Source organism: Ranitomeya variabilis, chromosome 2, assembly GCF_051348905.1.
Source record: "Ranitomeya variabilis isolate aRanVar5 chromosome 2, aRanVar5.hap1, whole genome shotgun sequence".
In the NCBI taxonomy this organism is placed as follows: Eukaryota; Metazoa; Chordata; class Amphibia; order Anura; family Dendrobatidae; genus Ranitomeya; species Ranitomeya variabilis.
Window position 1 is genome coordinate 636802638 of NC_135233.1, and position 13479 is coordinate 636816116.

General features: G+C 40.7%; 1 protein-coding gene across 1 annotated transcript in view; it reads left to right on the forward strand.

Moving 5' to 3' along the window:
* Positions 1 to 13479, forward strand: part of LYST (lysosomal trafficking regulator) — a 591077-nt gene that overhangs the window by 251858 nt on the left and 325740 nt on the right. Inside the window, exons 18-19 of the mRNA XM_077289098.1 lie at positions 627 to 770; positions 8895 to 9032. Of these exons, the coding sequence (XP_077145213.1) occupies positions 627 to 770; positions 8895 to 9032 (282 nt within the window). The remainder of the gene's footprint in view (positions 1 to 626; positions 771 to 8894; positions 9033 to 13479) is intronic.

The following is a 13479-nucleotide window of genomic DNA, read 5'->3' on the forward strand; positions in this document are numbered from 1 at the left end:
ATCAATGGTGTCGTTCAAAAGTACAAGTTGTCCTGCATATAACAATCCCTCTCTCAGCCATTTTGACAGAAAAATTAAAAAGTTATGGCTCTGAGAAGAAGGTGAGCAAAAAACAGAAATGTAAAAACGGAAAATGCGTAGGGGGTGAAGTGGTTAATCTCGGTCATTACAGCACAAGTTAAACTTTCATTAGGCAGCTGTGCGTTTGGGGCGCCACAGGAAAAACACGTGGAAAAAGAAGCCCATAATAGAGGCATAAAGGTGCTTATTAAGGCATTTAAGCCGGATTTACACATGAAATATCTGTTGGTCAATTAATCATCCAGCCGCTCTCTCTACCATAAAAGTGCAGCTTTCCAGGACTCTCTATGAGATAGTGACTGCCAGATGATTGTTCTTTCCCCACAGAACAGTAACGACCTGAAGCTGAAATTCAGCAAGCCTCTCTCCCCTGTCATCACATATTGAAGGAGTGTCAGTAGGCCCTAATACATGTCTGCTTTTATCTGTGCTTAGGGCACTTATGTTTGAACTGAAGTGATCTGGATAATTTAATAATTTCTCAAGTAAAATGTTTTATTCTTACTACTTTTGCAAATTCCATGTTTATTCTGTTTATATTGCAGACCATTCTGAAAGGATGCACTGGGGATATGTTACTAAATGAAAATGACAATTTTTGCCCCCATTATGATACAACTGCTGTAATTCAAGATGTTGGATTACTGGAACAACTGCTCTTAGATTGGAAAGTTTGGTCCAAGGGAGAGGTATTTATTACAATATGCTAATATGTTATTTAGCTCTGAAGTTGTTTTTTTACCGAAAACTATTTAAAGAGACCCTGTCTGCAGGATTTTGCTAAGTAAACTACAGGCATTGTCATGTTGGCGCTGTTATACTGATGAAAATTATACCTGGAATCCGTCTTCTGGTTATTGTGTAATCAGTGTTAGAAGTTTTCAGTGATTGATATGCCCGTGCTCTGGGGCAGGACTGTAGGCAGAGTCTTATCTTCCTACTTTAGGCCAGAGAAACCAAGAAAATACCTACCCACAGGCCCTCTCCGAAGCACGAGCATGTTCTTCATCATAGAGATAGTGATAGAGGTAGAGAAAGGGGCAGACAGACACAGCCCCCTCCAAAGACCCCTCCACAGCAGCACAGAAGATGTGAGAGACCCTGCCACAGCTGCATCGGTCAGAAGAAAGTATGTCCACGACCCCACAACAGCAGCGCAGAGGAGCAGAGCAGCACAGAGTATGTCATAGTCCCCACCACAGCATCTGTCTCTGTCATTCTCTCCCTGTGTTTGTCTGTCTCTGTCTGTCTCTTTGTGTTTGTCTTTCTCTCTGTCTTTCTCTCTTTCTGTCTCATTCTTTATGTCTCTCTTTTTTTTTTCTGTCTCTTTCATATTCATCAACCACTCATACATGCACAGCCCCCTCCAGACACCCTGCCACAGCAGCACAGACGATGAGAGACACCACCACAGCAGCACAGAGCAGAGCAGAACAAAGTATTTCAGCGACCCCTCCACATCATCTCTGTCTCTCTCTGTCTCTTTGTCTCTCTCTCTCTGTCTCTTTGCTGTCTGTCTCTGTCTCTCTTTGTCTGTTTCCCTATGATGAGAGAGATGCTTGTCCTTCAGTGCGGGCTTGTGCGCTATTTCTTGGTGCTCTAGCCTAGAGCACAAAGAAAATATCCTACCTACAGACCCTCCTCGAAGCAGGAGCATATCATTAAATGAAAACTTCAAACAAAGATTACACAAGACCCACAAAACAGATTTCTTCCCCCATGTATCATTTTAATTAGTATAAAATCTACTGCCCCTTCCTAGGCTTTTAATATCAGCCCGCAGCTGTCTGCCAGGCCTTTGCTGGTTATTAATAATAGGAGGAACCCCGCGTCCTTTTTTTCAAGGTTCCCACCTTGTAGTAACCAGCAAAGGTGACACAGACAGTTGTTAGATGAAATGAATTGCCTGGGAAGCTCCATGTTTACTACCCCCTTACCTGGCTGTTAAGAACAGCTCTCAGCTGTCTGCTTTCTCTCAGTTAGATATTAAAAATTAGGCGGACCCTACGCCATTTTTTTTTTCTTTTATTTATTTAATTTGGAAATAAAAGTACAGAAAACTACACACATAAAGCACTGATTATATATCTCAATGACATCTATCTACCGTATTTATCTTTATCTGTATATGACAATGTTTTACTAGTTGGAAAACTAGCTTGAAATGACAGCGAATTACAGTATATAAAAGCTAATGTTAAAATGCTTTACATATGGATTTCATACATATGTCAGACGGATGCTACTTTCTAAAAATCACATTGTACTCACTTAAGACTCCGTCCCATTTTTCAGGAACAACATCGGACCTATTTCATTTACGCTGATGAGTTTGGGTCCTTACACACAGTTTCTCAAAACATTGCATAGAAAAATATTAGACCAAATATGAAACCTTGAGAAATATGTTAAAGGGACACTGTCACCTGAATTTGGAGGGAACAATTTTCATCCATAGGGGCGGGGTTTTCGGGTGTTTGATTCACCCTTTCCTTACCCGCTGGCTGCATGCTGGCTGCAATATTGGATTGAAGTTAATTCTCTGTCCTCCATAGTACTGTACACGCCTGCGTAAGGCAAGATTGCCTTGTGCAGGCATGTACTACGGAGGACAGCGAATGAACTTCAATCCAATATTGCAGCCAGCATGCAGCCAGCGGGTAAGGAAAAGGTGAATCAAACACCCGAAAACCCCGCCCCTATGGCTGAAAATTGTTCCCTCCAAATTCAGGTGACAGTGTCCCTTTAAGCATATTATGAGACTAGTTAATATTAATCAAAATCTGGACTAGAGAAGAAAATATTAACCCTTCTATAGTGGTTATAGAAAGTTTTCAGACCCCTTTAAATTTTTCACTCTGTTTCATTGCAGCCATTTGGTAAATTCAAAAAAGTTAATTTTTTCACATTGATGTACACTCTGCTCCCCATCTTGACTAAAAAAAACAAATGTAGAAATTTTTGCAATTTTAATAAAAAAGAAAAACAGATGTCACATGGTCATAAGCATTCAGACCCTTTCCTCAATCACTCATATTTAAGTCACATGCTGTCCATTTCCTTGTGATCCTCCTTGAGATCATTCTACTCCTTCATTGGAGTCCAACTGTGTTTAAATAAACAGATAGGACTTGATTTGGAAAGGCTCAGACCTGTCTATATAAAGGTACCGTCACATTTAGCGACGCTGCAGCGATCTAGACAACGATGCCGATCACTGCAGCGTTGCTGTGTGGTCGCTGGAGAGCTGTCACACAGACAGCTCTCCAGAGACCAACGATGCCGAAGTCCCCAGGTAACCAGGGTAAACATCGGGTTACTAAGCGCAGGGCCGCGCTTAGTAACCCGATGTTTACCCTGGTTACCAGTGTAAATGTAAAAAAAAACCAAACACTACATACCTACATTCCGATGTCTGTCGCGTCCCCCGGCGTTCTGCTTCCCTGCACTGTAAGCGCCGGCCGTAAAGCAGAGCGGTGACGTCACTGCTGTGCCCTGCTTTACGGCCAGCCGGCGCTGACACAGTGCAGGGAAGCAGAACGCCGGGGGACGCGACAGACATCGGAATGAAAGAATGTAGTGTTTTCTTTTTTTTTTACATTTACACTGGTAACCAGGATAAATATCGGGTTACTAAGCGCGACCCTGCGCTTAGTAACCCGATGTTTACCCTGGTTACCAGTGAAGATATCGCTGAATCGGCGTCACTCATGCCGATTCAGCGATGTCAGCGGGAGATCCAGCGACGAAATAAGGTGCTGGCCTTCTAGCTCCGACCAACGATGTCACAGCAGGATCCTGATCGCTGTTGCGTGTCAAACACAATGATATCGCTATCCAGGACGCTGCAATGTCACGGATCGCTAGCGATATCGTTGTTAAGTTGTTCAGTGTGAAGGTACCTTAAGACCTCACAGCTCTTAGTGCATGTGAGACCAAATGAGAATCATGAGGTCAAAGGAAATGGCCAAGGAGCTCAGAACAGAGACAGAATTGTGGCAAGGCACAGATCTGGCCAAGGTTACAACAGAATTTCTGCAGTACTCAAGTTTCCTAAGAGCACAGTGGCCTCCATAATCCTTACATGGAAGAAGTTTGGGGCCACCATAAGTCTTCCTAGACCTGGCCCACCAGCCAAGCTGAGCAATTATGGGAGAAGAGCCTTGGTGCGAGAGGTAAAGAAGAACCCCAAGATCACTGTGGCTGAGCTCCAGAGATGCAGTAGGGAGATGGGAGAAAGTTCCACAAAGTCAACTATCACTGCAGCCCTCCACCAGTTGGGCCTTTATGGCAGAGTGGCCCGACGGAAGCCTCTTCTCAGTGCAAGACATATGAAAACCCACAAAGAGTTTGCTAAAAAACGCATGAAGGACTCCCAGACTATGAGAAATATGATTCTCTGGTCTGATGAGACAAAGATAGACTTTTTTGGTGATAATTCTAAGCAGTGTGTGGAGAAAACTAGGTACTGCTCATCACCTGCCCAATACAATCCCAACAGTGAAACGTGGCAGCATCATGCTATGGGGTGTTTTTCAGCTGCAGGGACAGGACGACTGGTTGTCATTGAAGGAAACATGAATGCAGCCAAGTACAAAGATATTCTGGATGAAAACCTCTTCCAGAGTGCTCTGGATCTCACACTTGGCCGAAGATTCGCTTTCCAATAAGATAGTGACCCTAAGCACACAGCTAAAATAACATAGGGTTAGCTTCAGAACAACTCTGTGACCAATCTTGACTGGCCCAGCCAGAGCCCTGACCTAAACCCAATTAAGCATCTCTAGAGAGACCTGAAAATGGCTGTTCACCACCCAACCTGAAGGAGCTGGAGAGGATCTGCAGGGAAGAATGGCAGAGGATTCCCAAATCTAAGTGTGGAAAACTTGTTGCACCATTCCCAAGAAGACTCATGGCTGTACTAGGTCAAAAGGGTGCGTCTACTCAATACTGAGCACAGGGTCTGAATACTTATGGCCAGGTGATATTTCAGTTTTTCTTTTTTAATAAATTTGCAAAAATTACTAAATTTCTGGGGGAGTTTTCAGTAAAGATGGGCTGCAGAGTGTACATTAATGAGAAAAAAATGAACCTTTTTTGAATTTACCAAATGGGTGCAATGAAACAAAGAGTGGAAAATGTAAATGGGTATGAATACTTTCCATACCCACTGTATATCAATGTGCACTGTCAAAATGAATCCCGAAGCATCTGTCCACCATAGGAACCTACTGTTAAGAGACGTTACTGCATGGTATACATCTCTTTGCAGTGTCCCCTTGTATAAGAAAGTGCAATCTGCTTCACTTTTCTATACATTAATTGTATATTTGATATTTATGAACATTTGACACACTCTGCTGAAGAAGCCACATGTTGGTGCAAGACATTGGGGTCTGTAGTCTCTCTCTCCCCTCTATTCATACTCACATGTCTCTTTTTCTTTATCTGAGATCCTTACTATTTATTTGAATTTACCATATTTGTGTTTTTTTTGGTTTTAATAGAGTTGTTCCTGTTACAGTGCCTTGCGAAAGTATTCGGCCCCCTGGAACTTTTTAAACTTTTTCCCACATATCATGCTTGAAATCTAAATGTAAATTTTTGGTGAAAAATCAACAACAAGTGGAACACAATTGTGAAGTTGAACGAAATTTATTGGTTATTTAAAATTTTTGTGGAAATTCAAAAACTGAAAAGTGGGGCGTGCAATATTATTCGGCCCTTTAACTTAATACTTTGTTGCGCCATCTTTTGCTGCAATTACAGCTGCAAGTCGCTTAGGGTATGTGTCCATAAGTTTTCTACATCGAGAGACTGAAATTCTTGCACATTCTTCCTTGGCAAACAGCTCGAGCTCAGTGAGGTTTGATGGAGATCGTTTGTGAACAGCAGTTTTCAGCTCTTTCCACAGATTCTCGATTGGATTGAGGTCTGGACTTTGACTTGGCCATTCTAGCACCTTGATACTTTTTTTGTGAACTGTTCCATTGTAGATTTTGCTTTGTTTGGGATCATTGTCTTGTTGGGAGACAAATCTCCGTCCCATTCACGGGTCTTTTGCAGACTCCAACAGGTTTTCTTCAAGAATGGTCCTGTATTTGGCTCCATCCATCTTCGCTTCAATTTTAACCATCTTACCTGTCCCTGATGAAGAAAAGCAGGACCAAACCATGATGCTGCCACCACCATGTTTGACAGTGGCGATGGTGTGTTCAGGGTGATGAGCTGTGTTGCCTTTACGCCAAACATATCGTTTGGCAATGTTGCCAAAAAGTTCGATTTTTGTTTCATCTGACCAGAGCACCTTCTTCCACATGTTTGGTGTGTCTCCCAGGTGGCTTGTTGCAAACTTTAAATTACACTTTTTATGGATATCTTTGAGAAATGGCTTTCTTCTTGCCACTCTTCCATAAATGCCAGATTTGTGCAGTGTACGACTGATTGTTGTCCTATGGACAGACAGTCCCACCTCAGTTGTAGATCTCTGCAGTTCATCCAGAGTGATCATGGGTCTCTTGGCTGCATTTCTGATAAGTCTTCTCTTTGTTTGAAATAAAAGTTTAGAGGGACGGCCGGGTCTTGGTAGATTTACAGTGGTATGATACTCCTTCCATTTCAATATGATCGCTTGCACAGTGCTCCTTGGGATGTTTAAAGTTTTGGAAATCTTTTTGTTTCCAAATCCGGCTTTAAACTTCTCCACAACAGTATCACGGACCTGCCTGTTGTGTTCCTTGGTCTTCTTGATGCTCTCTGTGCTTCAAACAGAACCCTGAGACTATCATAGAGCAGGTGCATTTATACGGATACTTGATTATACACACTGGTGGATTATATTTATCATCATTAGGCATTTACGGCAACATTGGATCATTCAGAGATCCGCAATGAACTTCTGAAGTGAATTTGCTGCACTGAAAGTAAAGGGGCTGAATAATATTGCACGTCCCACTTTTCAGTTTTTGAATTTCCACAAAAATTGAAAATAACCAATAAATTTAATTCAACTTCCCAATTGTGTTCCACTTGTTGTTGATTCTTCACCAAAAATTTACATTTTGTATCTTTATGTTTGAAACATGATATGTGGGAAAATGTTGAAAAGTTCCAGGGGGCCGAATACTTTCGCAAGGCACTGTATATTTAGCCGTCATCATTTTTTGGGCATATTGCCAATGCATATATCTGTTTATCTTGGAAGGAGCTAGTCTATATGCCCACACTTTTATTCTGTTGTTTAGATTGTATTTTCTACAAAGACAAATCCTTTTTTGTCTTTGATTTTGAATTGGTTTCAATATGCACTTTTTTTGTTCATGAATAGTAACCAAATAAAGCTTTATATTTTTCAGTATTCAGATAGTTTGTTCTCTTTTATGGGTACTGGTGCGCCTTTACACCAAGAATTTTCCGTTTTGGTCATACAGGCAGAGACACCTACACACAGACAGACACACACACTTCAGGACTTACTAGCAGTCTATCTCCTCTTTAGTTCTCTGAGTTCCGCAGAGTACAGGACCTGTGGTGACATCATGGTCACATGACTTTTCCATGCTTGGGATGTCACCAAAGGTCCTGCAGTCTCCACATCGGAAGCTACACTGATAATGCTATTAGCAGTGTATCCTTCTGTATACTCCGGGGCCCCTAAATGGATTGGAAGCCCTTGGCAATTGCCTAGTTAATTCCCCCTAACGCTGGCTCTTGTCATAGCAGTCTTGGTAAATGTACAAGATAGAAGTTTTGTCCTAAAAATTACATATACAAGATCACTGCAAATAAAACAACCAAACAACACAGATAATGAAGGTGGAACGTGAAGATGTTACCAAGAAAGGTTAGAACCATTGGATGAGTAGTAAAGAAAAAAGTATGAAAATGACAATATGCAGAATTGCAAAACAATTTTTATAATTATACATCAATATAAACACAAGAAATAAACTTATGAAAATACATGACAAGGTATTTCTTGTTTAGCAGGTGCCAAAAAAGTCAGTCCAGGCATGCACTATAATTTACTCCAGTTTTTGGAATTATGGTAAATTGTACATTTTTCAGGTCTCTTATGGTTTTTCCACTTAAAGGGAACCTGTCACCACTTTTCTGTCCTGCCAGCTAAAAATATCATTTTATTCAGTGTCAGCTATGCATTCCCTACACACAGTACAGGCAACATGGGGTTACATTGACAAATTACAGCTTTGCTATACTGTTGAATACTTGATGCAGACCAGCTTATGCTTTTTAGTCCTATGTTAAACATATATATATATAATGTATATAGATACATTTTTTGTGTGCTCTGTATCTGTTTAATATTTTATTTTGGAGGAGGAAAGAATCTTGTTTCTATTTGATAGAGGGGACCCCAGAGTTTCAGCCGTAGATCCCCAATTATTACCTATAATTACCTGGCACAGCAACTCCCTCCCCTTCCCACATCTGCCAGCCACAGTTTTCTTTCCAATCTCAAAGCATCATCACTGTAGAAAATGGCTGTCCTCCAAAAAGAAATCAAGATAAGAAAAATAAAAAAAATATAATGTTAGGAATATTTTTAACTCATAATTAAAAAACAGTGCGACTAGCAAGGTTGTAGGCGTGTGGAGGTATATGGGGCACTAGTCTCGGGAACAGTTAGAGATGATGATGTAGGATAACGATTTCTGGAGATTATGCATTTTCCCTCTCTTGTGTCTGTATTATTTTACATGACAACAGCTAGAGGTGTTGTCACTTTGCAACTGTATATACTTTAGAGTTTACTCATTCCTTATTGCTAATTTGATTTCCTTTATGTTTAGGCTAGAGTCTGGGAAACTTTAATGACTTGTTTGGAACTGTTAATCCGAGATACCCATCCTTACAAAGTGTTTAACATAAAACAGTTATTAAAAGCAAAAGTGGTGCATCACTTCCTGCTTGCTTGTCAGGTTCTACAGGTATGTCATTTTATAAGCTTCACTCCTGTTACATTTAATGATATCAGTAATTATTATTGAAGGGTTCTAGACTTCATTTACAGGTAAGATTTTTTTGCCTACTAAAGGAGGAAAAATATTGTTAGAAGAAAATTTTCACACTAGATTACCAATAAATTTTTCAATAAATAAGATACAGGAAATATATATATCTTGGTACCGTGTTCAATAAATAAGACACTTCTAAGGTTAGTTGACCAGTGTTTAATATTTTTTTATTACAAAAAAAAATCAAAATGTGGTTTCCTGAAGTGAGAATATATATAAAAAAAATCATGGAGCTTTCCATGGTGAAAAAACATATGGCCAGGTAAAGATAATGAAAAATGTAAGTTCTCACCCTGTGTAGTTGTGTAAGGATAAAGCACAATATTGAGGATAAATGTGAAGTTGGATCCTAGAATTTCCTCATCGGCTGCTGCTCCACCTATAGAACCAGCTTAGTGTGAAGGATTCCATAGAGTAGAAAAATAACCGGAATGATGAAGTGCTGCCAATAGGAGAAAAGGTTATGTAAAATGTAAAAAGTTTGTTTGATGAAATATGCAACGTATTTCCAAATTGATCAGGTTTCTCTTTCAGGCATGTCAAATAGTTGCACAGACCCACTTTAAATAGACTAGCGAGATTATGTCACTAAATGACAAAAACATGTTGAGGGTTGGGTTAGGCTAGGTCACCGACGCTAGCGTTGTCTCCGCCGCACAACGGGGGCAGCGGATGCACTTTTCCAGCGCATCCGCTGCCACATTGTGAGGTGCGGGGAAGTGCGGGGAGGTGGGGGCGGAGTTCCGGCCGCGCATGCGCGGTCGGAAAAAGCGGACTGTCGGGAGCAAAAAACGTTACATGTAACGTTTTTTGCTCCCGACGGTCCGCTACAACACGGCGCAACCGTCGCACGACGGTTGTGACGTGTGACAATGCGTCGCAAATGCGTCGCTAATGTTAGTCAATGCAGAAAAAACGCATCCTGCAAGCACTTTTGCAGGATGCGTTTTTTCGGCAAAACGACGCATTGCGACGTATTGCAGTTAACGCTAGTGTGAAAGTAGCCTTACAAAAAGTCATAAAAAATGTAGAAAAAAACAGAACAATATATAAATAAACAAAAAAAAAAAGAACTAGAATTGTTAACTTAATTAAAGGTGTGTATTCCAGCGTTCCCACTTACAATAAACAGAAACTCGGTAGCCAAAACAGCATATACTAGAAGCACGAACTGCCTACGTGCTGAATTAAATAAATAGCCTATATATGAGAAAATGCACTCATGTGCCGAGGTAAAATAAATAGGATAAAAGCTGCACTTAGTCCTGACGTCTGAGTCCAACCGCGTAGGATTAGAGGAGACAAAAATGCAGCCAAATGTGGTTTATCCGTGCTGCTGGTAGGCAATGAAGATCCAAATGGAAGTATAATAATAAAGGATTTTTTTGTTCAAGGTTTTTCAGTCAACGTGTTTCACAGTCATTCCAGACTTCTTCCTCAGGACACAAACCGTATATCCGGTTACATAGTTTGTGTCCTGAGGAATAAGTCTGGAATGACTTTGAAATGCCTTGACTGAAAAACCTAGAATTAAAAATCTTTTATTATTATACTTCCATTTGGATCTTCATTGCCTTCCAGCTGCATGGATAAACCCCTTTTAGCTCATTTTTTTCTCCTCCTTCCTGGTTGGAAGAGCCATGGATCTGCAGCAGCTGTTTTCATGCTTATTCATGATTGTGTGTGCCACAACCTTATCAGGTTAGCATTATTTTATTTGACATAATTGTTATTCTCAGATAAGATCCTATTTGCGCTTATTTTGCTTTTACTTTATTGCGTAGGATTAGGGGCATACCCCCTTTTTAACTAATACTCGCAAGAACCTTATATCCACCAGATAATATATTATCCGGTGGATATAAGGTTCTTGCGAGTATTAGTTTTTGGATTACTATAACCTTATTGAGTTATTCAATATTTCTAGTTTGAGCATACCCCCTTTTTCTTTTGCCTGCATAGGAGTCCTTAGCTGGTGACGACACTACAGTATACGGTTTCAGGGTTTTTTTATAACTAATTTTATTACATTTTTTTTAATTTTACAATCAGAAATAAGACAAAACAATCACAATTTGGCTTACAAATTAGAGGATCAGAAAGAATAGGGAACATTTTGAATGAACTCAAAATATATTGTGCAATTGAACTGAAAAAGACAGGAAGTTCAACAGCAGTTATAAATGATGCCAAGTTAAGATGACTCCATCCGCATACACCTATGAGGGTATGTTTCCACAGTCAGGAACCGGCAGCGCTTTGGACGCAGCACTTGTTCGCTTCGTCCAAAGCACTGCCGGCTTTTGAACGCAGGTGATTCCGCATGTGTTCATTGAACCATGCAGAATCACCATTCCCAATACATTGGATGGGAAATTTATCTTGCGGAGACGCAGCATCTCTGCAAGATAAATTGACGTGCAGTGGTCTCGAAAGACGCGCCACATGTCCTTCTCTGCTTTGATGCCGGAGGCGTCCCTGCACGCATAGGGGAGATGGCATTTCTTCAAATCCCATCCTCTATGCTATAACATCTGGCCGCAGCGGGTTTGAAGCTGTGAATGAATACAGCGTCAAACCTGCAGCGTTTACTAACCATGGAAACGTACCATTACAATTCTTATAAAACCACAATACTCAATAAGACGAGACATACACATAGGGAAGGGAAGAAGAAACCTGTTCAAAAACCAATATGCTCTTAACTGTTGTTTTGTGCCCTAAAATAGTCCCAACGGTCTCAAATCTGTCCAAACATTCAATGAGGCTGTCATGTGCTGCAGTTGACGACTATTCGATCCAAAACCTCTGATAAGAGGGGGGAAGTAGTCTGTCTCCAATGAAGGGCAAAGAGACATCTAGCTGCCATCAACAGATGTAACAGCAGTCTGGTCGAATTCCTCCCCATCCCTCTAGGGGAAACATTTAGAACGTATATATCAAGGTCCAGCTCAACCTCCACATATATAACCTTTTGTATTAAAATGTTCACATTTTCCCAAAATCCAGCCAGCCTAGGGCAAGTCCGGAAAATGTGGAACTGAGAACCCGGTGCTGAGCAACAACGCCAGCTAATATTTGGGAGCTGGTGGTTCAATCAGTGAAGGAGCACCAGAGTGTGATACCAAAACATCAAAAAATGTTATTAGTTTTCCTTAGAAAGGGTGCAAATAGAGGATTTGGCTGCCTTTTCCCATAAATTCTGCCAGCATTGGGGAGACAGCGTCCTTCCCAGGAGTGACTCCAATCTAATCATATATGAATGTTTTAAAGTGGGTTAGTCCAAGGAGAACCCAAGATCCTGTAAATATCGGATATTAATCTTTTAGTAGACGTGCCTTTCTTACAAAGCCTCTCAAATTCCGTTGGCTGAGAACCCGTCAATGAGCCATATACTGAAGACTCCAGGTGCTTAATCTGCATGAACTGGAAGAACTCTCTATTAGTTATAGCAAATTTTGATTTTATAGCATCAAACGAGAGAACTTCCAATGTGTTTCCATCCACCAAATCCACAAATTTAAATAATCTTGCCGAAAACCACGGGTGGACCATTGTAGCTTCCTAACTGGTATCAGAGGCTGGTACATAAAAGATATCATTGGGAAATTGGGGGAGACCAACCCAAAATGCCTTGCACATGAGAGCCAAGGATCCCTCGTAAACTGCATAGGGCCCAACAAACTAAATTTTATCTTAATAGGCTTGGTCGACCATAAAAGGGAGTTTAGGTGGGTCGGAACCAACCATATCTTTTTGATTTCAGTCCAGATATTGTAAGCTCATAATGAAGCCAGCAAGGGAATCCTCCTTAGGTGTGCTGCCCAATAGTATTTAACGATATCCGGAACAGACAAGCTCCCTTGTGATCTATGGGATGTGGGAACACTTTTGGATGTTGTATGGCGTTTTTCATTACATATAAACTTCATTATAGCAGCTTGGAAAGACCTAAGTTCCCCAACGAGAACCTTAACAGGGAGAGTATCAAAATAATAAAGTAGCTTAGGCAGAAGAGCGATCTTAACTGAAGATATCCAGCCAATCAGTGAGAAAGAAAGTGGCAGCCACTTAGTCAATAGCCTCCTCAACTCTCCAAAAAGAGACGGATAGTTAAAATTAAATAATTTGTTGCAGGAAGAGGGCAGATTAACCCCAAGTATTTAATGGCCTCGGTTTTCTTTCCAAATTTAAAGTTTGTCTTTAAAGGGAACCTGTCAGCAGGATTGTGCACAGTAACATACACACAGTGTCAGGTCAATGCTGTTATACTGATTAATATGATACCTTGGTTGATGAAATCTGTCTTGTGGTTGTTGTTTAATCTTTATTTTCAGTTTTGAGTTAATGAAATGCTCGT